Genomic DNA, 27,410 nt, shown 5'->3' on the forward strand with positions numbered 1-27,410 from the left:
CAGAAGTTAAGTCCCATAGTGTTCAGAGCCATTTGAACCATCATAAAATTGGATGTACACTCAGGTGACAGAAGTCGTGAGATAGCGATATGCGCATGTGCATTTGGCGGTAGCATCGCGTACACAAGGTATAAAGGGGCAGTGCATCTGCAGGTCTGTGATCCAGACGAAAAGGATTCCGACGTGATTCACGCAGCACGACGGGAATCAAAGGACTTTGACCGCGGAATGGTAGTTGGAGATGGACGCACGGGACGTACCATTTCGAAAATCATTAGGGAATTCCATCTTCCGGTATACACATTGTCCAGAGTGTGCCGAGATCACCAAATTTCAGACATTACCTCTCACCGCTGACAATGTTCTTAACGGCTGAGAGCAGCGGGGTTTCCACAGAGTTGGGAATGATAACAGGAAAGCAACACTGCATACAATAACCGCAGAAATCAAAGTGCGATGTATGACGAAAGCATAAGTTAGGACAGTGCGGCAAAATCTGGCGTGATTGCAAAATGACATCAGACGACCGACGCGAGGGCCTTTGCTAGTAGCGCGGCATCGCCTGCAGCGACATCCCTGATTTGGCCATACTGGTTGCACCATAGACGACTGGAAAGCCGTGGCCTGATCAAGGGAGTCCTGATTTCAGTTGGTAAGAGCTGATGATAGTCAACACGGTACTGTGCAAGCCGGTGGTGATTACATAATGGTGTGCCCTGCGTTTATGGAATGGACTGGGTCCTCCAGTTCAACTGAATCAAAAATGGTTCAAATGGCTGTGAGCACTATGGGACTTAACATCTATGGTCATCAGTCCCGTAGAACTTAGAACTACTTAAACCTAACTAACCTAAGGACATCACACAAGACCCAGTCATCACGAGGCAGAGAAAATCCCTGACCCCGCCGGGAATCGAACCTGGGAACCCGGGCGCGGGAAGCGAGAACGCTACCGCACGCCCACGAGCTGCGGACCAACTGAATCGAACATTCGTTGGAAATGGTTATGTTCAGCTACTTCGAGACCATCTGTAGCCACTCATGGACTTCATGTTCTCAAACTACGATGGAATTTTTGTGGATGACAATGTGCCATGTCGCTGGGCCACAATTGGCTTGGTTTAAATGGCTCTGAGCACTATGGGACTTCACTTCTGAGGTCATCAGTCCCCTAGAACTTAGAACTACTTAAACCTAACCAACCTAAGGACATTACACACATCCATGCCCGAGGCAGGATTCGAACCAGAGACCGTAGCGGTCGCTCGGTTCCAGACTGAAGTGCCTAGAACCGCTCGGCCACAATTGTTCGCGATTGGATTGAAGAACATTCTGGACGGTTCGACCGAATGATTTGGTCACCGAGATTGCTCGACATGAGTCCCATACAACATTTACGGGACATAATCGAGAGGTCAATTCACGCACGAGGTCCTACTTTAGCAATACTTCCCCAATTATGGAAGGCTGTAGAGGCAGCATGGTTCAGTATTTATGCAGGGGACTTCCAGCAAATTATTAAGTCCAAGCCACGTTAATCACTGCGCTACACCGGGCAAAAGGAGGTCCGACATGACATTAGGGTGTATCACACGACTTTTAACACCTCAACTACTGGACCGATTGCAACCAAATTTGGTACACTTATACCTCACTGTCAGACAACAATCGCTGTTGGGGGTAAGAACCACCTACCCATTACAGTTCAGGAGATAAGACGCCATAAACAACGAGATACGTGAAAACTGCAGCATCGTGTATGAGGTTGTGTGTTTCTGACTGTATTCTGAACAAATTGCGCAGGCAGTATTCACATATGCCGCAAAATATTCCTACAGAAGTATACCGTAGCTAGACTATCGAGCAGTGGAAACACATCATTGAGTCGATTGAGTCTTACTGCACAGTGTTACCAACTTCAGGTAGAGTTTATACCCAATGAATGAATTATGGATTCATGGTGCTGATTAGGTATTCCATGGAAACATGACTACGCTGTAAGGTCGCATTACTATCGAGGACTATGTGAAGATGTTTTCTAATCACGTCCATTTCATGGTACCACGTTTATTACCCAAAGGTGCAGCTGTGTCTTAAAACACATCTCGCATCGTCCAACAAGAGAATGAACTGTCGCATTCTTCTGGGCTACCAAAGTAAGAACATCTCAGTACTACTCAGCCTTTGTGGTTTGCGTTGGAGAGAAGAATGCGTGATCGCTATCCAACTCCGTCATCGTTACCTGAACTGGTTCTGTTTTTCTGGAAGAATGATTCCCTTGAAAACCTTACAGGACCCGTTTGTGTCCATTCTGAGACGACTGAAAACCATTTTGAGTGTCAGCCCTCTACTGCTAACATAAATCAGTACTTTTATACATATTAATTCTAGCTGGAAAAAATTAAAGCTGCCTTTACCAATATTGCAGATCATTCTAATGTAAGCATAAAAAAAGTCAACAGTTAAAGAACTTTTGTTCACGATTTTTTAAATATAAAGTGTACAGCCAAACAAACAGCTTTAGTCCATTACAATCACTATAACTTTTATACATATACATTTAACTAAAATAAACAGAATCTACTCTTGATAATATCCCAGATCATGTTAACTTAGGAACAGAAATAAGTCAACAGTTCATCTGAAGATTTGTTATTAATTTAAATACAAAGGTCCTAGTCATACAGACAGCTGCATCTCACTGCAGATACAATAACTCTCTATTCATGTTAATGCCAAACATGAAAAAAAAAAGAAAAAAAATGCTATAAACGGCATGTAATATACAATTAGAAATAAGATATCAGACCATCTGAAGTTTTTTCTTGTAGTAATTTATTTATTTAATTTATCTTATGCTCTCATGTTATTGGCATTCTAATTAAAATACTTGCCCTTATATCGACTTTAATACATGTGAAGAGCAACAACTTACATCTCTGTACAAAGTAGGCCTATGCCATATCTTTCTGTCAGGATCTTTGTCACAACCAACAGTTGTAAAGCGCATGCTGGATGCTGGAAAAGTCTTGCCGTCAAACTGTAAATTAATATAGTTCGTGTGGAAGTGTGTGTACTGATATAACTACTAGACATCAAATTGGAGGCAGACAGATGGACACTAACCGAAAAAAGCCGCCTATACCGTCGCAGTATGTAAAAACTAAATTTACATCCATATCGACAGATAAGCTATAGTCATGGTGATACATTAAAGTGTGACCCATCTTTCTGCCTTAGAGCCAGCACCCAGGATTATGCTACCAGTAATAATGTAACTTCCTGAAACCATCTGAAGATGAACCTGAAAAGGTTCGAAAACCGGTTCATGGAATAAAACATAACTATTCAAAAAAGTGACTGGTTGCAGTTCTGTATAATTTACTTACATTCAATATACACTCACGGTTCTAAAATATCCCTAATGTTGTGTTTTTGGTGTTTCCATATTTTTGTCTACCCTCTACATCAACGCACCAGTTATACTTCCAGGAACTGTCCTCGTCGTTCCTCAGTACGCTGATGTCATCCGCTTATACTTGACGCAGTTTTGGTGCATGAAATATGAAGTTCTGTTAAGCTCCCACGTAGCTTTCTAAGAAAGAGCTTTATACCTGTAGATGTACTGTAACTCTTGAAACACGAACTGACCTATTCATAGTAACAATAACTGGATAATTAGTTCAGTCTGATTAAAGCAGTCTGTGATTAAGGCAAAAGACAAAGTTTGTATGTGTAATGCTTAACACAACGGTCCTAGAAAACAGTGACAAAATGGTATGCAGGGATAGACCTACTATCATAGCTCTACCACCCAGTAGTATACTTTTTAAAAAATGCATTCTATCCAGTTGGGACATTAGATCATCCAACTCCTGAGCTGGTTGGAGAGCCCTGCCCCTAAAGCTGGAAAGGCAAAACAGCGTTTGGGAAGCACAAAGACAAGCTGCATAACCTCTCGCCAAGCGTGAGCAGGCATTGTCTTGTTGAAATGGTGGCCCAAGATGGCTTGCCTTGAAGGGCAACAAAACTGGACGTCGAATATCGTCGACGTACCGCTGTGAAGTATCACACACACACATACATACACACACACACACACACACACACACACACACACACACACACACACACACACACACACATCTATCGTCACTGTTGGTCAGTATGGTGGGCGATAATCGGGTTGGTATCACACCGCCATTTTGGGCGCTTCCACATACGTCTTCGCTGATCATCAGGGCTCAGTTCGATCTGGGACTCATCACTGAAGACAAGAATCCGGAGAGAAGACGTGTCTGGAGTTGCCCAGGACAGTGGTGGCATACGAGTCTCAGCGTTGCCTGCCAAACGGCCCAAAAACCAGGAGTGTTGGTCTGGAGTGCCATTCCTTTTCAACGATCGTTCACAGAGGTACGTCGACGACATTCTACGCCCTGTTTTGTTGCCATTCAAGCTAATTCATTGTACTGTTTCTCCTGGGTGGACTCGGGTTTAAAAAAATGTAAACGAAATATTACCATAAATTTTATAAATAATCGACAAGTGCGCCAAAGAAGAAGAAATACACTCCTGGAAATGGAAAAAAGAACACATTGACACCGGTGTGTCAGACCCACCATACTTGCTCCGGACACTGCGAGAGGGCTGTACAAGCAATGATCACACGCACGGCACAGCGGACACACCAGGAACCGCGGTGTTGGCCGTCGAATGGCGCTAGCTGCGCAGCATTTGTGCACCGCCGCCGTCAGTGTCAGCCAGTTTGCCGTGGCATACGGAGCTCCATCGCAGTCTTTAACACTGGTAGCATGCCGCGACAGCGTGGACGTGAACCGTACGTGCAGTTGACGGACTTTGAGCGAGGGCGTATAGTGGGCATGCGGGAGGCCGGGTGGACGTACCGCCGAATTGCTCAACACGTGGGGCGTGAGGTCTCCACAGTACATCGATGTTGTCGCCAGTGGTCGGCGGAAGGTGCACGTGCCCGTCGACCTGGGACCGGACCGCAGCGACGCACGGATGCACGCCAAGACCGTAGGATCCTACTTAGTGCCGTAGGGGACCGCACCGCCACTTCCCAGCAAATTAGGGACACTGTTGCTCCTGGGGTATCGGCGAGGACCATTCGCAACCGTCTCCATGAAGCTGGGCTACGGTCCCGCACACCGTTAGGCCGTCTTCCGCTCACGCCCCAACATCGTGCAGCCCGCCTCCAGTGGTGTCGCGACAGGCGTGAATGGAGGGACGAATGGAGACGTGTCGTCTTCAGCGATGAGAGTCGTTTCTGCCTTGGTGCCAATGATGGTCGTATGCGTGTTTGGCGCCGTGCAGGTGAGCGCCACAATCAGGACTGCATACGACCGAGGCACACAGGGCCAACACCCGGCATCATGGTGTGGGGAGCGATCTCCTACACTGGCCGTACACCACTGGTGATCGTCGAGGGGACACTGAATAGTGCACGGTACATCCAAACCGTCATCGAACCCATCGTTCTACCATTCCTAGACCGGCAAGGGAACTTGCTGTTCCAACAGGACAATACACGTCCGCAAGTATCCCATGCCACCCAACGTGCTCTAGAAGGTGTAAGTCAACTACCCTGGCCAGCAAGATCTCCGGATCTGTCCCCCATTGAGCATGTTTGGGACTGGATGAAGCGTCGTCTCACGCGGTCTGCACGCCCAGCACGAACGCTGGTCCAACTGAGGCGCCAGGTGGAAATGGCATGGCAAGCCGTTCCACAGGACTACATCCAGCATCTCTACGATCGTCTCCATGGGAGAATAGCAGCCTGCATTGCTGCGAAAGGTGGATATACACTGTACTAGTGCCGACATTGTGCATGCTCTGTTGCCTGTGTCTGTGTGCCTGTGGTTCTGTCACTGTGATCATGTGATGTATCTGACCCCAGGAATGTGTCAATAAAGTTTCAGCTTCCTGGGACAATGAATTCACGGTGTTCTTATTTCAATTTCGAGGAGTGTAGAACTACAATGGGCATGTTATTCTATGGACCCTTGCGCTTATATCCATGAACTATCTTTCCTTTCTCTTTCACATATCTGCTTGGTTTCGGATCTAAGAGGACGTTCTTGCGCAAAGCTCATCTTGCTGTACCAGCTGATAATGTAAGTTGTACTTAAAACCCGAAAAATGTGATGGTTATTTTGTCAAAAGAATTTGTGTTTGTGGACAATCAATTGGTAGTCTGATACCTGGATTGTCTTAAGTAGGTATGGGCCTTAACAAAGAATTTTCATTGTTAGGCGCCATCTTAGAAAACTCTCTAACATTTTTCTTTTAGCTCATCTACGAGACTTACCGTCGGTTCGGACAATTAACTTTATTTCAGATCCCACGAGACCGGAGGCAGCTACCAATAATTTAACAATTTTACTTACAGATTTTCTTTATATAACGAGATAACATCCCAGGCTGAAAAGGTCTTGTCACAGGAATCCAGTTCCATTATAGGATTTCATTTGTAGATGCTACTCTTGTTATCTTATATTGTGGAATCGAGACGAAACCGTGATGTTAAGTTACATATTGCAGTAGTGTACATTGAACAGACTTGGGAAATATTCTCTGGAGCAACAATCACACGACTTCTCACGAGCCTGAAATAATATCTGTAGTGTTGGGTAAATAAGAAAAGGACAATTAATTATCGACGATTACGTAACTACCCTGAGAACGGACCTAGTTTACTGAGTGCTTATACACGTCGGGCTAAATTAAACGACATATTACACTGTTAATAATATTCCTACATTAGTTATTTCTCTTTTGTGCTGAGCCATTGCATTAATGTGTGTTTCTTTCTTATATAAGTCACGGCTCACATTCATTCTATTACATTACACTGATAGCAAAGAAAAAGAGTCACAAATAATTTTTATTTTATTACATTACATCATCCTGGGCTTACATTTCAGCACGATAGTGCCTGCCCATATACGACGACAGTTTCAATTGCTTGTCTTCGTGCTTGCCAAACCCTATCTTCGTCATTTTGGTCTCAAGGTGTCTTCCCAGTTCAGAAAGTTTACAGAGACAGGGAAAGGGTCCTCCCACTAACTCTTGATTTTGACTACTTACTGCATCAACTGGCCATAATTTTGCACGATATACACCAGGAGGACAAGCAACAACTCTATCAATCAATGACACTCCGAATAACTGCTGGCATAATGGTCAGAGGTGGAATCAATGAGTTGTTGACTTTGTGAAGTTCTCTCTTTTGAATATGAATAGCTCATCCAGCTTTTCAGCAGTTATAATTATTTTTTTGTACATGTGCACCACATCTACTGATATCCATCCCATTCGGATAAATCCTTGATGGTGCATATTTTTTTCTCTTAGAGTCTGTTTCGTTACGAAGTAAAACGTCTCTTACGAAGCTAGAAAGAATCACTGTAACGTATAGAATTATTTAAACTCATCTGTTTTTCATGGCAGTTTTTACATATCAGTAATGTTGCTATGATGGGTGATGGTGAGTAAGTAAACTACTTTACGTGCAGCAACGTCAGCTGCCCTCGCGTGTCTGCCTGTTTGGGTAAGCATAGCTCATCATGTGCATCCCGATCTCCCCCTGCCTAGCTGTCTCAACGCACAATGCGTTGGCTTGTGCAGCATTGCTGCCGAGTAGTGCATACAGACAAGTGTGGGCAGGAGTGCGCATCTACGTAGCATGGTATTGAGATAGTCATACATTATACAATGTGAACATTATGCAAAAAATAACGTGGAAGCATTGATTAAACACATAGAACGTTGTATATGCATTGTAATCATAACGTTGACTCCTGTCATGTAGCTCATATCAATCAATAGAAGCATTTTGACAGATTTTTAAAGACTGGCATATATGATATTATTGTGGATAAAATTTTCAATTACGAAGTCTGTTTCTTCCTGTGATCCGATTTTGAAGAAACGAATGCTATACGGTGCGCAAAGAAAGGCTCAAGTTACGTCTGAAAACCCCCTGAAAGAGGGGTGGCTATGAAGTAAATCCTGTTTCGTGCCCCTAAACTATGCTCAAATTATCTATGAAAACCCCATGAAAATTTTCAAGTGGTTTCGTAGATTAGCGTTTTCAGGCAGAGAAACAAATACAACTGTTTTAGGTGAAACTTAAATCACTGTGTTCTTTTTCTGAAATCTGTTTTTGATGAAGTAAGGCCCATATGTTTTCTCAAGGTATGCTCAAGTTAACGTTCAAAATCCCATGAAAATCCGTCGACTAGTTTTGGTGAAGCGTGTTCAAACAGATAAACAGACAGACAATTTTACAGATTTATTGTTTGTACAAATATAGATTCGAGAACCTGCTTGCACGTAAAAGTAAATAAATATGCTTACCTAAAAGGATTTCACTTATCATCTCGAATAAACCTCGTACCTGAAAATAAATAAAAGATGTTTGCCATTTCGTTCATACTGAGACCACAAAAAAGAGAAAGAAAATAAAACTGCACTCTGGACTGAGCGGAGAACACTGGGAGTAACAAAATGTTTTTGCATGTCAATAAAAATTAAATTTTTTCGTTCTAGACACATTACAACTTTTGGAAGAGGAGAAGATATGATAACTACACTCTCATATCTTGAGGCTTTAAACGGGAACAGTTCGATTGTTTGATTTTGGTGAGTGAGCGCGTCGTAATCCTTATAAACTGCAGTCTAGCTGACGCGAACCTTAAAGCTACTTTTTGTTGTCACTTCATTCCCTCGCCGGCCACGAGCAGCGTTAATAGAAATTGCAACAAGCAAAATATTCTGAAACAATTTAAAATGTAAGATGTCTACATTTTCTCAAAATTATTGACACAGTAGGGTTTACATTGTAAATTTCATGTCAAATATTGTTGTCTTATTAGATTTTTATTTTTGTTTAATTGCACTTCGGTGATACAACACACACCATCTTCAGGTAAGCGCTATTTTCTATTAATAGCTAAGATGACATGCTGCAAAAACTTGCACGACACCCCTTTTACTAGAAATACAGTGATGTTGTCCATTGAAGCCTGATCACACTGTGCCGTAGAGAGGGTTGAAAAAGGTAGCCTTTATCACCAAATCTGGCTGCAATAAATAAATCTGATACACACTGCAAGTGATGTTTTTGTTGCTACGTATGTCAAAAGTTTAGTGGAACGGTAGTCCATGTGACATTGACGCAGTTTAGTTTAGTTTTAGTTTTGTCATGTTCCGTAGATCATTTTCCCGATTATTTTATCTATATGATGTGGAAAAAGTCAGATTACATTTTATATATAGACACATGAATAGTGTTAACATTAATATTACTGAAATGTTTAGTTCTACACATGCAACTACATTAAGCGGTACAATGGAGTAGAAGGAGTTGTCCAAAAGAAATGATTTTAAGCTAGATTTGAAACTTTATCTGCTACCTGCCAGACACTTTATGTTGTTGGGCAAATGATCAAATATTTTTGTTGCTGAATAGTGTACTCCTTTTTGAGCAACTTACAGCATCAATAACGGATAGGAAAGGTCATTTTTCCCTCTAGCGTTGTACGTATGAACATCACTGTTCTTCGCGAATTGAGATGGATTATTTGTAACGAATTTCATTAGAGAATGTATGTACTCTGATGGTACAGTAACAATACCTAACTGCTTGAAAAGGTGCCTACATGATGTCCTATAGTGAACACCACTAATTATTCTCACTGCTCTCTTCTGTGCAATCAATACTTTATGTCTAAGTGGTGAGTTACCCAAGAAAACTCTTCCATAAGACATTATTGAGTGGAAATATGCGAAGTACGTTTTATTACCAAAGGGAGTATTGGTCAGATTAAGACTTTATATGTGTGGATTATTGTGGAGGGATGCAGTCCTTCTGAAACGCCTCTATATGGCTTCGTTGACCTTATTTGGGATTTTTTGTATGCCTTAGCAATCTCTTTGTCTATGCACTTGTGCTTTTGAATCTGGGGACAAGGATGAACAGCAAAGTGTTTCATTAAACAGGTACAGTGGCACTTTAATATTCATACTTTGCTATTTCTCTACTTATATTTTACGTCTCACACATCTATACGTATATTAGGTATACATGAACTGCCGCGCGGGATTAGCCGAGCGGTCGAGGGCGCTGCAGTCATGGACTGTGCGGCTGATCCCGGCGGAGGTTCGAGTCCTCCCTCGGGCATGGGTGTGTGTGTTTGTCCTTCGGATAGTTTAGGTTCAGTAGTGGTAAGCTTAGAGCAGCCTCTAAGCTTACCACTACTGTAGACCTTAGCAGTTAAGTCCCATAAGATTTCACACACACATTTGAACTTTTTTTTTATACATGAACTCCTACAAACATGTTTATTATGTATCCATGCTATATTCGTGTGTTTCAGTTTTGTGCTCCTTATCTCAACAGCTAGAGAAAGAGTATAGGTATCAGTTCGTGATACTGCCATATACTTTGGTTCATAGGTAGGGGTTCCCTGAGTGGCAGTGGCAGTTTGGACAACTTTTGTTAGAGTTTAAGTAGAGCTCTGCTGCGTCAAAGAGACATTAGTGGAAAATAGTCAGCAGCCATTTTACAGGTTGTTGTAGTTAGCTAGGACGTACTTTCTTTGCCACCTGTGCACCTCGGTCCTGAAATGTGTATGCAGCACTGTACTTTGGGACTTCGGTAAGTGAGGGTGCCTCCTCAGGTCATTTCTAGTACGGTAAGTTACAAATTTGTAAGACTTGGTTAAGTTTGAGAAGCTAACACGTTTTCGTCAGACGTAGCCACGGTGAATCACACCTTAGAATTTAGTTCAGTTAGGGAGTGCTATCATGCTTATTAATATTTAATTTCTTTAACTCGATTCTTCGTCTTATCGCAGCTTAGCGATGGGAGATTGCTTTGACCAGCTTATCTCTCATTTCAGTTAGTGTGAGAGTCTTATGTGTGAACCTGTTGTGTGTTGTCCGTATGTTCATGATAGAAATCTGTTTACGTGTTTGAGTTTTGTTTCATTTCGTGAGTTTCACATTTTCTGTGCCGCGTGAGACGGCGATAGCAACCAAGTGCTTCTCGTGTGGTATACTGAACCTTCATCTTCTCTTATTTTGCCTTCTTATAATAACCTTCTGTGTAGCTGTAATTTTATTTTATTCGAATATCTTTCGTGGATTAGGTGTTTCACATTGTGTTTGTATTTGAATTAGACCACGTATGTTCACATCACGTGGTTAGCCTTCAGTTCAACATAATCATATATTGAAGATCGTTGTTCGACCTGAATTTCAAACCCTGTGCCACTTTGTATTTGTTCTAAATGTTTACGTATTTCCTGTACTTCAGAATTTCTATGCGAGCTACTAACCACGCGGTTGAGCTGTAAAGCTTGTCACACTCTGGCCCACCGTGCGTAAGTATGGTGTACGGAACGATCCGCATGGTTTCTCTTTTTACTGCGTGTGAACTGTTGATACGAATGCACGTGTGCACGTAATCTGACGAATCCTTCCCATTTTACTTGTGCTATACTGTTTCCATGTGTTGAATTACGGCTTATGAAGTGGTTATTGTTATACAACGTACATCAAGCTTTGCCTTGCGATTACGATTTTTAATATATACTTTTCAGTTATTTAAGCCTTAAATAAATGTTCAATGGTTTCTTAATTGTGTCTCTAACGTACTTAGTGCAACCGATCCAATTTTTCAGTCTGGTTCCGTTACAACCATATGATTATCAGTGACTCTTTTAATTTTAATATTTTATATGTTGTGTTAATATGAGCATTTTTATTTTGAATTTAATCAAATGACAGTCAGAGAGATAACTTTCCAGGGCTTCAGCTTAATTCATTTCATAATTCATCAACCTAAAGACTTCATTGATTGAGACTTACTCTGTACGAACGAGCATTAGTCTAGCTTTCACTCTGACCACTGGGTAAGATGTCTTACTAGAAAAGGTATGGGGATCATTCACTACTGTTGGACAAGTTAGTAGTTTTGTCTATTGCGGAATTTTTATTCCATCTTTAACAGATGCAATTTCCTTGTTGGTTTACTGCCAACGGTTAGTCCAAAGTATTATAGTTCGTCACATTATTTTATATAATGATTGCAAATGATGATGTACAAGTCAAGGAAAGGCTATAGCGTCAGCGTATTGCACGATGGAGTATAACATATGCGGAACATGTTTCAATGCAGAGGCGACTATGTGACGTCAGTGGAAGGTCAGAACATGGCCCGATAACAGTACGAATAAGGTATGTAAAACTACACTAACGTAACTATATAACTTCGCAACTCCCATGGCATTGGGTCATGAAAGGCACTCTGCTGAAGTGCACGTATATATTCAGCTATAGATTTGGACTCGTAATAAAGACTTTTGGCTGCAGTATACGCCTAGGAGTGCATACAACAGGGGCTTGCAACAGGTGACGCTAAACCTGTAATATGTTTTGTGGATTACAAAGTTACAATATTTACAGTCAGAGTGTTTATCATTCATTATGAAAGACAGGACCGTGAATTTTGCTCCAATAAACTGATGAATAACAATTTTTGTCGAATGGAATTTCCAGTCTTTCTACGGGTTATTTCTTCTAGCTTCATTTTGCTTTTACTTATAATATCAAGTTTTTAACAACGAATGGTGTAATGGCAGGCAATGGCATCGTAGTGAAGGAACATACAACGTAGTACGCAATATGTACCCGATTTTCCATCGTACACTTAGAGGACTTCGGTTAGGTGTGAATTTCTAACATTTTTGGTAAGAATTCAAACGACCGTTTCATTATAATAACAAGAACGACAACACCACACCTCTAGCATATGATGCTAAGGACAACTCTTGCCACATTGCGTCGACGTCTCGATGCGAAGACAGCTATTTTGATACGAAGAAACTATCTGCATAGAGGTTTTGCTTCAAAATCTGCCACTGTCGCTATATGCGGCACCAAAGTTTCTTCTAACTCCACTGGGGTTTCGCAAATGAGACACTGAATGAGGTCTCAGAAGAAACAATGCAGCGGAAGGAAATACTAGGAATGTTTAGGAAATCCAATTGGTTTCCTGTGACCGTCAACAAATTTTCCACAAGTTAACCCGAGTGTTCACTCACAACAGTGAACGGTTCGTTTCCGGACATGAGACAGTTGGTTATAAATAGATGACATAAAACGGTGTAATGGTAATTTAGAAACACCTTATATGTTAGCTTCCACGACCATTTACAACAAATAAACTCCTGATCTGTTAGACTGTGTCTTAACTGAAATCTTCTCAGTCTCAGAGTTTCGATCTGCGTGTGGGAATTCAGCCTCAGAGTTTCGATCTGTCAATGTGAATCGTTCTTAACTATCATTTGTCCTTAATTACACGAGTGAGTACTGGAATAGTATCAACAACTGAGTGGAATGGCACAGTGTTAAATCACCGAGCTTACATTTCTACGGAGCATGGTTCAAATACATGACCGAGAGTCAACATTCGGGTTATACGTAGTTCCTCTGAATCGATATGCTATGATGGATTCCTCGAAATGAACGCGATGGACTTGCGTCTCTAATCTTGCTCAATCGGAGCTTGTGCTCAGTTTCAAATCTTCTTCCTTGTCTGTATGTTGTGGAGCTGTTCTTCTCTGAATTGTAACCAAACCGACAGCAATTGCCATTCTGACGGAATACACGACTACGTCTTAAACTGATGAAGGAAAAGCAGGAATGATATATGAAGAATGAATTAAGAACTAACGAAATGTGAAGCGTGATGGATACAAGAAAATCTGTGGCATTGGATACAAAATGAGAATTCGTTGGATGTATAGAGAAAGAAGAATCAAGCATCAATATCTGAATAACCAGACATACAATACCGCAGAAATATCTAAGAGATGTGCGTTTCCACGTTTCTTCTCACTGATGCTTGTGTCTTTTGTGCAGTCTGTTATTGCTATACTTTTACCTTTACAATCTCCATGGTGGTTAGTAGATACTTTCTGTGAACTGGGAAGGAATTTAGTTATAAAAGACCGACGTGGGGACACAGAAGCTACCCACAGTCATGGTTAGGCAAAAGTATAAGACCTTAAGACAATGCAGACACAAGTGGATATTTTGAGTGCGTTATAATATAGTATACGATTGTAAGTAGGCTGTTTATGTTTTCTCAGGCTGTTTATGTTTTCTCTATGTAAGTAGGCTGTTTATGTTTTCTTATTGGCAACGTTACGTAGCGCTCAATATGAAAATCACTGGCTGTGCTGTGTGCAGTCTGTGGCTAGTTTGCATTGTTGTCTGCCATTGTAGTGTTGGGCAGCGGCAGCTGGATGTGAACAGCGCGTAGCGTTGCGCAGTTGGAGGTGAGCCGCCAGCAGTGGTGGATGTGGGGAGAGAGATGGCGGAGATTTGTAATTTGTCATGAACTGATATATATATTATGACTTGTGATGATATTAAGGTAAATACATTGTTTGTTCTCTATTAATATCTTTCATTTGCTAACTATCCCTATCAGTAGTTAGTGCCTTCAGTAGTTTGAATCTTTTATTTAGCTGGCAGTAGTGGCGCTCGCTGTATTGCAGTAGCTTGAGCAGCGAAGATTTTTGTGAGGTAAGTGATTTGTGAAAGGTATAGGTTAATGTTAGTCAGGGCCCATTCTTTTGTACGAATTATTGAAAGTCAGATTGATGTATATGTTTATTTCTATTCTTTTGTAAAGCCTGTACTACAAATGTTATCTGTATTATTATGTTTTTAATGATGTATTTTGTACCTTTGTTATTGTATTCTTATGTTATAAAATTGTAATTGTCACCAGTTCATGATATTATTAACTTGTAAGTTACATTTCACTGCACACGTTTCTGTTGGTCATAGTATATGGACAATATGTGAGAAGTTGGGACTGTGAGTGTTTGCACGTGTGTTAATAACTCAGCAAGGGACTGGATAACAGCATTGCTGGATCTAAGGACAATTCCAGAAACTTTGTGAGTGCACAAGTGGTGGTTTATGGACTTGCTATATTCTCCGCAAGACTCTTCGATGGTGAATGTGCACCTGCACAATCGCAACAGATGGCTGCTGGCCATTTCTACAAGGACTGCAGTGGGTCTGCACCTCTGGTGGCCCACCAATACCACAATCTCTACCAGGACTACAGTGGGTCTGCTCTGTGATGACCTACCTACCAATATTCTTCCAAACTTCGAATGACTCTGCTGTGGGTTTGCTCTGTTGTGGCCCATTACCTGTCAGCATGTCGAGAGTCAGCACTGTCTTTCCATTGGAAGGACAACACTACTTCTTCAAGACTGCATGGAAATCCACTACTTCCGTGTGCATTTTCTTTTACTGCTCAGACTTTGAGACAAACACTGCTATTCTCCTGTTATGTACGATTAGGACTGTCTTTAGGGACTGTGAGAAAATTTGAGCTTTTGACCAACGTTTTATCAATAAGTGTGTGCATTTGATTTCTTTGTTATTGTAATTATGAAAAGAAAAATTTTTGTCAAATCTGTATTGGCCAGTGCCCGACACCATTTGTAAAAATTTTTTGTGGGGAGCATGGGGGCTATGTAAGTAGGCTGTTTATGTTTTCTCAGGCTGTTTATGTTTTCTCTATGTAAGTAGGCTGTTTATGTTTTCTTATTGGCAACGTTACGTAGCGCTCAATATGAAAATCACTGGCTGTGCTGTGTGCAGTCTGTGGCTAGTTTGCATTGTTGTCTGCCATTGTAGTGTTGGGCAGCGGCAGCTGGATGTGAACAGCGCGTAGCGTTGCGCAGTTGGAGGTGAGCCGCCAGCAGTGGTGGATGTGGGGAGAGAGATGGCGGAGATTTGTAATTTGTCATGAACTGATATATATATTATGACTTGTGATGATATTAAGGTAAATACATTGTTTGTTCTCTATTAATATCTTTCATTTGCTAACTATCCCTATCAGTAGTTAGTGCCTTCAGTAGTTTGAATCTTTTATTTAGCTGGCAGTAGTGGCGCTCGCTGTATTGCAGTAGCTTGAGCAGCGAAGATTTTTGTGAGGTAAGTGATTTGTGAAAGGTATAGGTTAATGTTAGTCAGGGCCCATTCTTTTGTACGAATTATTGAAAGTCAGATTGCGTTGCGCTAACAAAATATTGTGTGTCAGGTTAAGCACAGTCATGTAGAAATGTTCAAAGGGGAAGTTTCACGATGTAATGCTGATTTAAATTTCAAAAGCTTAAGGGAATAGAGGATGCTAAAGTACTTCACTTTTCTGATGAGTGCAGGACCCCTGCAGCTCGAAAGTTAGGATGAATTTGGTGAAGAAGAGATGCTCTTTGTCAAAAACATTATTTTTACGTAAATGAACGTTAAGGTGATGTGGTACCACATCAAAGAATAAGTATACTTTTCTCTACTTTCGCTCAACTGGATGAATGATGTCGTATCCTACCCTCAACCTTTCGTAACATTCCTTGGCTTTTTCCCTGGCGTTAACAACCCTCTTTCTTTAGCCACAGTCACACCAGCATCTTACTGCACGACTTGCTCATCTGTAACTTCTAACTGAATATTTCTTCTTATCGGAAGTTCGCAGTAAATGTCTAAAAAGATAAGATCTGAAATCACACGAATTCTTTCTTGAGAAGGAAGGAATAATCACAATATACTGTATATCTTTAACAGGAAAGCATGCTGGTAGTATTTCGTCTTAGTTTTTGGGCAGGAGCTTGCAGGTTCATTTCTGCATTACTATTAATAGGCGAGTACGGCCTTGATGGTATTTATCGAATGTACACTGACTTTCAGGCAAATTTATTGAAATTCAACCTATGAAAGCCTCTGTAAAAGCTTCATGTCCATAGTAAGAGATCTTGTTTCATTGTAGTTCTAGAAACTAACCAGTTCTCAAAACGTTTATACTTGTTATGGAGGTGAAAACTGAAAACTTTTTTTAAAAACTAGTCGTCAGGAAAAACGTTACTCAAATAAGGGTTGTTTCTGGAAAGTACTAAGATTCCTTGCATCAAAATCTATTCATGTTATAGGGAAATCAAAAATTAATATCTCGTTGTACCACACAGAGCCTCAGACACTTTTCTGTGAGTGAACTGCAACCCAACGACACCAGCACTGTAGCAGTGACCCTCCATAGCTTTGTTGTATGGTCAGCCTCTGGGGCTGTGCACGGCCACGGGGTGGTCCGCCGCTCACCAGCTGGTAGGCGCCGATCAGGATGGATCCCGTCTGCAGGGAGCAGCCGCAGCAGCAGTGGTTCAGCTGAGGCAGCATCGTGTCCCGTCTGAAACATAAAACGCCCCAGCTGATCAACTCTGCTTTCTCTTATCATCTCTTGCAATAGAATGAAGAACATATACTCAGTAATAATTTATTCGTTTGATTAGAATGTGAAACAATATTTCTTGGCACTGTTTCCCATTTAATTCGGATTTGACCACTGGTCGTCCCAGAAAGTAGACCCGACAGTATAAAAGGAGGTGGCAACTACTGTGTTTTCAGTAGGAGTAACAGAGAACTGGATCTATCAGGAGAATTCAGTGGCTTCAGTAGTGAGCTAGTCATTGAATATCGCCTGAGTAAGAAATCCATTAGGAACATTTCAAATTCCTAAAGCTGAGTGTGAAATAGAAACATGAAGTAACAGGTACAACTGAAGCAAGACGAGAGAGACCTTATTAGACGGACAGAAACAGTCGAGCATTGCGGTGGGTGCTTGTAAAAAATCGCGTGACATCGTTGGAAAGATTCACTCGTGGATTCCAAAGTGTTCTAGCAGTCCACATAGCAGAATTGCAGTGCATAGAGAGTTATAATTAGCATGGGATATAATGGTGGAGCAGCTCCTCGCAAGCACACACTTCTGTAGTCAGTGCCAAGCAATGTTTGAGATGGTGTATAGAGAGATACACCACTGGACGCTGGATGACTGGAAACAACTGATTTAATGTGATGAATCACACAACACCCTCCGACCATCCCGTGAAAGGGTTCGTGTTTTGTGAATGTTGGAGAACGTTACCTGCCATAGCACCACACCTCATATGGTTCTGTTTTCTTCTGTTCGGTTTTCTCATAGTCCATGTCTAATTGCCTTACAAAGCTGTGATCCAAAGGTACATTCTCCTATATTTCTTCCTCAAATTAAGACCTATGTTTGAAAGTAATAGACCTCTCTTGGCCCAGAAAGTCCTTTATGCCACTGCTAGTGAGATTTTTATATCCTCCTTTATCTGCCCATCTTGGGTTATTTTGCTGCCCAGGTAGCGGGATTCTTAAACTTTATCTAATTCATGAGCACCAATCATGATGTTTAGTTTCTCGCTGATCTCATTTCTGCTACTTCTAATTACTTTCGCTTTTCTTCGATTTACTCTCAATCCATATTCTGTACGCATCAAACTTTTCGTTCCATTCAGCAGGTAGTACAATTGTTCTTCATTTTCACTAAGGATAGCAATAGCACCAACGAATCTTAAAACTGATACACTTTTACGTAGAATTTTAATGCCCCTCTTGAAACTTTCTTTTACTTCCCTCACTGCTTCTTCGACCTATAGATTAAACAGCAGGGGTGAAGCACTACATCCCTGTCTTACATCCTTTGTAATCCGTCCATATCCTTCTTGGTCTTCCATTCTTACTGTTCCCTCTCGGTTTTTGTACGTAATGTGTATTTCCTGGTTCAAATGGCTCTGAGCACTATGGGACTTATTTTCTTAGGTCATCAGTCCCCTAGAACAGAACTATTTAAACCTAACTAACCTAAGGACACCACACACATCCATGCCCGAGGCAGGATTCGAACCTGCGACCGTAGCGGTCGCGCGGTTCCAGACTGTAGCACCTATAACGGCTCGGCCACCCCGGCCGGCTGTATTTCCTGTCATTCCCTATAGCTTACCCCTATTTTTCTCAGGATATCGAACATCTTGCACTATTTTGCATTGTCTAACGCTTTTTCCAGGTGGACAATTCCTATAGAAGTGTCTTAATTTTTCTTCGATCTTGCTTTCATTTTCAACCGCAACGTCAGAACGGCCTCTCTTGTTCTTTTACCTTTCTTAAACCCAATCGGACCGCCATTTAACAGATCTTCAGTTTTGCTTTCCATTCTCCTGTATATCATTCTAGTCAGCAACTTGGATGCATCAGCTGTTAACCTGAATGTGCGGTTATTCTATTCTCGCGCTTGTCGGCTCTTTACATCTTCGAAATTTTGTGGATGATGTTTTTCCGAAAGCCCAGTGTCATATTCCCAATCTCATACATTCTACACAGCAGCGTGAATAATCGTTTTGTTGCAATTTGCCTCAATGATTTTAGAGATTCCGATGGAGTCCCTGTTGGTCCTTATTGGACGAGGGAAATCAACTGGTTAAGTAATTGTCAGTATCAATGAAATTTTCCAACCGCCGTGTAACTAAGATACTATACTATTTTATTTTTACGACAACCAGTTTAGGCATTCCACTATGCCATCGTCAGGCACCACATGCATCTCTCAAAATAAATGATAATGCCATACAGTGTCATATATCCCCGGATTTCGTGAATTCAGAGCGTTTTCACAAGTGCTTCATTAGATGATTGGTTGTCGTCAAAATAACATCTTAATTACATGGCTGTCGGAGAATTTCACTGATACTGACCGTTAATTCCAGTGGAGCGTTACATCATCAGACGAGTCTTCCCTCCTCTCAGAGGCCTTCATTGTACCCTTTCGACCTATTCGCTCTCTCCTCTGCAGTTTAATACTGTAATTCAGACTGCACTCTAAATGATAACTTCCTTGCTTTTATTTTATTTATTTATTTTACTTTTCTGTATGCTGAGTCAGTCCTTCTGACAATCGTTTCTTTTTCGATTTCTTCACATTATTCATGTCCTAAGTGACGTGTATTTCTATATTTCTGAATTTTTGTTCTTCCTTCTTTCATCGATCAGTCGAAATATTTATTCTATTTCTGATGGTTTCTTTGCAGTTTGTTACTACGTTTTCTTTCCCAAATTCTGTAATATCCCTTTTTAGAGATGTCCATTCCTCTTCAGCTGTACTGATTACTGAACCATTCCTTATTGCTGTATCTACAGCCGTAGAGAACTTCAAGGGTAACTAGTCATTCCTTAGCATTTCCGCATCCCACTTCTTTGGCTACTCTTTATCACTACTACATTATGATCTCAATCTATTTCTGCTCCCCTGTACACCTTAAAATCCAGTATCATATTTCTGAGTCTCTGGCTGACCATTATGTAATCTAATTGATATCTTCCCGTATCACCCAGCCTTTCCCAAGTATACCACCTCCTCTTGTGATTTTTGTACAGAGTATTCCCTATTACTAGCCGAAATTTATCACAGAGCTCAATTATTCTCCTCTCTCATTCCTTGCCCCAATTCCATATTCTCCTGTAACCTTTTCTTCTGCTGCCTCCCCTATACTGCTTTTCAGCCCCCATAACTCTTAGATTTTCATCTCCCTCTACAATCTGGATTACGGTTTCAGTATCCTCATATAGTTTCTCTATCTCTTCATCTTCTCCTTCCTGAGTCGTCGGCATGTATACCTGAACTTTTGTTGTCAGTGTTGCTTTGCTATCGATTCTGATATTGTTCACTGTAATTAAATCTCTGTCTACAGTACTATTCATAACGAAAGCTATCCCTGTAGTGCCAGCAGTGAAGTATGGAGAACGTGATGTTACAGTATGTGTCCATTTTTCGTGGTGTACCGCTTGCTCCCATTATTTCGTTTCAGAAAACGTTAAATGCCCAAGGATATGAACACATTCTGTAGCGTAGTGTACAGTGGACGGTAGAGGAAACGCTCGGAGACGACGATTATGCCAGCATTACAATGTAGCCTGTCATTAAGCAGCATATGTGAGACAATGATTTGTGCAAAATTACATTTGTAAAATAGACTGGGCTTCCCTGAGTCCCAACCCGAACTCAGTGGAACACATTCATTCCAGACAGAGCGTCTTACATCACTGCCTTCTCCGATTTAGGCTCTTGAGAAGGATGAGCTACCATTCCTACACGGACATTCGAACCCCTCAATGAAAGGATTCCCAGAAAATTCAATCCGCCATAAAGGCGAACGGTGGAGACACCGCATGGCAATAGATCTCCAGACACTTTTGGTCAGATTATTGAATCCGTCGTTTATATTCGCCGTAGTAGTGACACAGAGAGAAATTGAGCATGTTAGTGTCAACAATAATTTTCTTGCAGTCAAATGCCACATAATTTCTTGAATAGCTAAACCTATTTTGATTGTTAAGTGTATAAACTTGCAACCCCTCTTACGAACGAGTTTCGTTTATAAACTGCCATACAATACGACACAGATCCATTATTCTGAGTAATATTTCTTAACTGATTCTCTGTTTGGCTTTCTGTTTTCTGAAACGTTGCCAGTATTTCCGACTGCATGAACAATATCTTTATAGATTGGGCTACCTTGAGGTGTGTCACAGAGTAGAAATAAATTGCGTTCGGAGAATTCAAAGAAAAGGATGCTACAATGTGTGGTAGTGAGTCCAGTGGTGTTCTTAATCTATGTAAATGCTCTCAAATAATTAAAGAATTATTCAAAAACTACACTGTAATAATGTAAGCACGATAATGAAATGCGTAGACATAACCAAGCCAAATGTACCCCAGGTTGAACACTGTTCTCATACAATAGAAAAGGGTCATAAGAATAACCATGAACTGACTGTAAACATCTGTTCAAAACACTGCAACTGTAACTGTACAATGAAGGTATATTCATCAATAAGTTGCGCTCATAACAAATAAGGCTGATACGCGCAAAGAGCTTTATCCATGACCATGGAATGAGAGCTAGACTGAACTTATATTTATTAGAAAATAATAAACATAGAATTCTAAACAATAGTTTCTGCCACGGAATAAAAGTGTACAATAAACTGCCCTAGAAGATTATAAAGATTACTAACAGGAACTTATTTGAAAAGAAAGTTAGAAAGTACTGGTTAAGCAATGCATTTTGTACAGTGAAGGATTGCTTAGAAAACACATTGTAAGCGGTTCGGTAAAAAATGAAACACAAGTAAATATTAATTATAACAACTGTAAAATATGTATAATTTCACGTAACGCTTTACACATTCTTTTTTTTTTTTTTTTTTTTTTTTTTTTGGAAAGACTTCCTCCCAAACCTATGCAACCTGTGATATTAAGCCGGCCGTAATGGCCGTGCGGTTCTAGGCGCTGCAGTCTGGAACTGCGAGACCGCTACGGTCGCAGGTTCGAATCCTGCCTCGGGCATGGATGTGTGTGATGTCCTTAGGTTAGTTAGGTTTAAGTAGTTCTAAGTTCGAGGGGACTGATGACCTCAGCAGTTAAGTCCCATAGCGCTCAGAGCCTGTAGTACTAACATGTTACCATATTCCTGAGCACGACATCTTGCTCAATGTGGAGATATGCTCACTCAATTTTTCAGACTAGCAATTGGGAAGTTTCGATACACAAAATGGAAGCTAAACAGCATTGCTAAAGTTTTCTCCGAGTACGAAAAACATTGGACACAATGGAGGTGTGAATTTGTTTTTTTTTCTTTCTCCTTAGCCTATTTTCGCCCTTTAGAGATACAATCACAAAAACGTGTCGGACACGTAAACATATCACTAGTTCAGTAAATCAGTGAGAGAGGGCAGGTATGTTGATTACTTACATAAAACTGTAAGCTGGGAACATGAAATTAAAGTATTTTAAGAATTCTTAGGACTGGGAATTCCTGGAAACACGTTCGATTTTTAGCAGAAGCAGCAACTACATCATTTCTTCTCGGGAGGATCCTGGTAATTAACGACAATGTACGCGCAAATATCCGCAGTGGAATGCCAGCCATGGTGGTAAGAGTCAAACGAGTCATCGCCGATGACCAACAAGTAGAAAGACGGAGGCTAAAATACTTGACAGTGTTAAAGCAATTCATCTTGAAGCAGAAATATTCAGTAGCAGTAAAAAACTGCTTGTAACGTTCTGCATTACGGTGTAGTGGCAGGAGCTGTGCAGAGGCAGAGGAGCGCAGTAGCTGGCGTGGCTGTCTCGCGTGCTGCGGGTTCCCAGTTTAAATCCAGCCACTAGCAATTTTATTGACAGAATTGGTAATGAGCTAATATGTCTCTCTCTAGCAGTAAGTGACTGGAAATCGCGAGAATAAAACATGCTACTTCGTTATCAGTCCTTTCAGCAAATAACTGTTAGTGGTCGAGTTTGAAGGGACTACCCGCATACAGCCAGTGATCGGCGCTGACCTGTACGGCAGACTTCGTGCAGCACAGCTTGACGGTGTGCCAGAGGTACGTGTGCGTTTTGGACCATGGAAATTAGCAGTTATTACAAACCTGGGGATGCAGTCAATTTTGTTTACAAACCTGGGGATGCAGTCAATTTTGTTTATGAATTCGAAAGGTATACATTGTATCTTGTCGTTTTGCAGTAACTTTGCTGGGATGAAACAGGCTACATTATAATTTAAAACTCGGCAGTACTTTATGGAAGTTGTCATTCCAGTCATTGGTTTCGCTGTGTGGTGCAGTACGGCTTTAATACCTCACAATAATCGGTATTAATCATATGTACGATGGAAAGCATAGTGACTGTCTTGAATGGTCATGTGATTATGGAAGGAACTCTTCCAGAAGAAAAGTATGACTTCTATGTGGAACTAAAGGCGATGGTAAAACCCTCAAAATTAAAGTGAGCATCAAGGTTGAAAGAGTGACTATATGGCATTAAACCGATGGAAGAAACGGTTTTCCCGGGACGAAAAAATGGCAGTGGCCACAGATTTATCAGGTAATGTACAGAGAAAGGAATGACCGTTAGTAACACTAATATTGAACGCAACACCAATACGGACGTAGAATAACTAAACACTAGATGGTAAGACGATTAGCTAGACAGATGAAGTCGAAATCGAAATAAAAACAAGATGTGAACACAGTACATACTAGAGAGTATGGAAAAGGAGATTTCCTACTCAAAGGTGTAATAAACGACTGAGTTAGAAGCAATATAGAAAAGTAGTATCACACTTTGTGTAACATGTGAAGGACTTTAACATACTACGGGAACATGATACGGAGAGAACTCAAAACATAAATGGAAGAAAACGACTCAATAACGGGTGTAGAGAACACCGTCATTAAGAGGTGTAATACGGTCATAAGATATTTAGAGAAGATTACGTTGAAACGTCAACAAAAAAAACAAGAAAAGAAGAGAACTGACTGCGACGAACGTATTTTTCAGGGGAAAAGCACAATTTGACGAAATACTTCTTATTGGGACCGGGGATCATCTGCTCGATTGATAAGAAAGGTGACAAAATGGTCAGCACTAAATACTATGGACCATTTGAAATATATTATAAACTTGATAGAGAGCTGCAAAATAATATAGTTTCGCCGGAAGCGAGAACAAAATTGCTGGTACCCTCGGCATAAGAACGCGTTTGAGCAAGGAGATGATTTGTGGCTAGTGTTTTTCCTAGTCACATCAGAGAAAATATTTACGAAGTCGAACGGACTTCAACTCCTAAAAACCAATGTAATTAACGTGCATTATTCACTGGCCTCATCATCTAGATTCAGGGAAGAACTGATAGGATTAAGCGAGACATGGGGGTTGTAGCGCACTGGACTGCCACTTTCGTATAGGAGACAAAACAGACTTTATGAGCCTTAACAGAGATCGCGCACCTACTTGTACAATAAGGAGACAATCCTTCGATCGTATCACAGTAGTGATATACCTGGGGGCATTTGCCAGTGAGACTGGACACAGATCAACAAGAGAATCCAAGAACTTCTTTTAGTACAATCGTAATCTTCTTAAATCAGCCAGTCTGTCTGGCTTCCATACGTTGAGTGATGTACAGCTGTGAGGCGGGAACTACATGGAAAGAAGACTTTCATAATGTCCTTGTTTCTTACAGGAACGAGACAGAAAAATCGTTAGGTAAGACACAACGAAATGACTGGCATTAGCTGCTACTAGGCATTGATTTAAATCAGTGGGGATATCCTTAGCTTATTCCAGCGTACTTCATGTGGAAATATTTATCGGGCGAACAGCCGGATGTCAGTGTCCAACTGACGTTGGGGACACGTGGGGGAACGGGAGAAGAGCCGCCAGCAAGCTTTCTTTCGAGAACCTAGGAAGTAACACTCGGTCTCAGGCGCTGCAGTCATAAACTGTGCGGCTGGTCCCGGCGGAGGTTCGAATCCTCCCTCGGACATGGGTGCGTGTGTTTGTCCTTAGGATACTTTAGGTTAAGTAGTGTGTAAGCTTAGGAACTGATGACCTTAGCAGTTAAGTCCCATAAGATTTCACAAACGTTTGAACGTTTTGTTTTTTGAAGGAACACTGCGTCGGTGGGAGATTTGTGGGTAGGGATGCTGGGCGCTGATGGCCGATAGGGCGGCCAATCAGAAGGAGAGGGGGAGGAGACAAAAACCCGGCCCCAGCTCCCCATCTGTCAGTTAATCAGTACACCTGATGAAGTCAACGTGGTCGTTTGCCGAAATATTGTGCCCGTCAGAGACTGGCGTCTGAAGTTCACCCGTGAGCTATTTCGAATTGAAACTGGTGCCGAAGCCGGATTTGAGAACGTAGGTCTCCCGCTAACGGGACAGATGTGCTGATCACTGCGCCATCCGGACCCAGTGGTCATCGAAACTGCATCAACCACACTAGCACGCCTCTTCTCAGTCTCTTATCCACACACCACCGATGTAGTGCCCTTGCCCGGTATCTTCATTACACGTGGGATAACGCTGATTCCCTTAAGAGCTCAAGTGTAGTTTGCATCTGCACTGAAGTGGTCGTTTGGTCGTCCTTACCTTAAACATATATGTTGCGTCTGTTCTTTCGAATATCTTTAGTTCCATGTAAGACACAGGCACTGGAGAATAGTGGATCAGGTGGTGTTTAGAACTGGTTGAAATACAGGGGCAGTGGGTATATGTGCAGATATTTTATCGGTAACACAGGACAGTGTACTGAACAACGTGTCATCAGTATTTACTTCTTTTGAAGACTCAGAAGTGTAGCTATTAGGGGCAAGATTTTTTTTATGATTAGTATCCCCAAGTACATGTGGCAAGAGCAAGCCATTAATGCTTACCTGGACGCAAAACAACTATCCTGAACTAACAGGTGTAGCCCAGTTAGTAATGCAGTGGAGAAAACATCAGGTAGTAAATTACGTAAGGTCTTTGTTGGAAGAAAAATTAAACATATTAAAGTGGTGATGATGATGTTCCATACTCGTGACAGAGGGTAGGAGACGACCAGGGATATCCGCACCGCCCTACTAGGCAAGGTCCTAGTGGAGGTGGTTTGCCATTGCCTTCCTCCGGCCGTAATGGGGATGAATGATGATGATGAAGATGACACAATAACACCCAGTCATCTCGAGCCAGGTGAAAATCACTGACCCGCCAGGAATCGAACCTGGGACCCCGTGTTCGGGAAGCGAGAACGCTACCGCGAGACAACAAGCTGCGGACTATATATAAAAGTATCAGCACTTATACTCGTTACACCCCGCATATAAGTACAGACATGATGGACTTGTCACGAAAAAAGCATCTTATGTGCAAAAACTTGTAAAATGTCACTTATTCGTTTCTCCGTTCAAGATGCAGCTAAATGAAGTGACGGGGAGATGGTCTCATTAAGACGCCCTGCTGCAGATCATCATACCAGATGGATGGCCACAGAGAACGATAAATGAAAAACGATGAACGAGAAGCGTTACCCAAGGGCGGTATGGTATGATCGACAGCATCATTTCTCTTAATGTTTTACTTATCAGAAATATCACCACATATCTCGATGACGAAAATCAAGCCTAAAATTACTACCGAGCATTTGTTTGCATGATTATGGCGAAGGGAACTTCTACTTGATGCCATTTTGAGATAAAATTTGATTTGAGATTACTTTCTATCGACCGCCCGGCTTTTAGAGTATAATCATCCAAAACAGTAGCCTTACACACAGGTTTCTTGCCGACATAATTATGTCAAATATTTTAGCAACAAGATATTACGCAGCCTGCACATTAGCGTTTCACAGTATGATTTTGGTTTTGAGCTGGCGCTGAACATGTACCATATAGTGAGGCACATACACCAGCAGAAATAAGCATCATCCGGATGTGGACGTCACGACGTCCTGCCGACAGTATTTCTACAGAGTAGCCGGTGCCTGTAATAATACCTCGACTGTAACAAGTACAAATTCGCTGTTATTTAGAGAAACAATACGCTAGCAATAGGATCCGAGCATCGGCGTCCCATAGCGGTCCCGAATCCATCCGGAAGCCATTGAGTAGTTCTTTGTG

At 41.5% G+C, this 27,410-nt stretch overlaps 1 protein-coding gene across 2 annotated transcripts in view; it reads right to left on the reverse strand.

Annotated features, from left to right (window-relative positions):
• LOC126469812 (lysosomal-associated transmembrane protein 4B-like) overlaps positions 1 to 27,410 on the reverse strand; it is an 81,093-nt gene that overhangs the window by 42,168 nt on the left and 11,515 nt on the right. For both annotated transcript variants that reach the window (XM_050097099.1, XM_050097090.1), the window contains exons 2-3: positions 17,212 to 17,299; positions 8,380 to 8,419 (exon numbers count right to left, since the gene is read on the reverse strand). In XM_050097099.1, the coding sequence (XP_049953056.1) occupies positions 8,380 to 8,419; positions 17,212 to 17,289 (118 nt within the window). In that variant the 5' untranslated portion in view covers positions 17,290 to 17,299. The remainder of the gene's footprint in view (positions 1 to 8,379; positions 8,420 to 17,211; positions 17,300 to 27,410) is intronic.

This window comes from Schistocerca serialis, chromosome 1 (assembly GCF_023864345.2).
Source record: "Schistocerca serialis cubense isolate TAMUIC-IGC-003099 chromosome 1, iqSchSeri2.2, whole genome shotgun sequence".
NCBI classification, from domain to species: Eukaryota; Metazoa; Arthropoda; class Insecta; order Orthoptera; family Acrididae; genus Schistocerca; species Schistocerca serialis.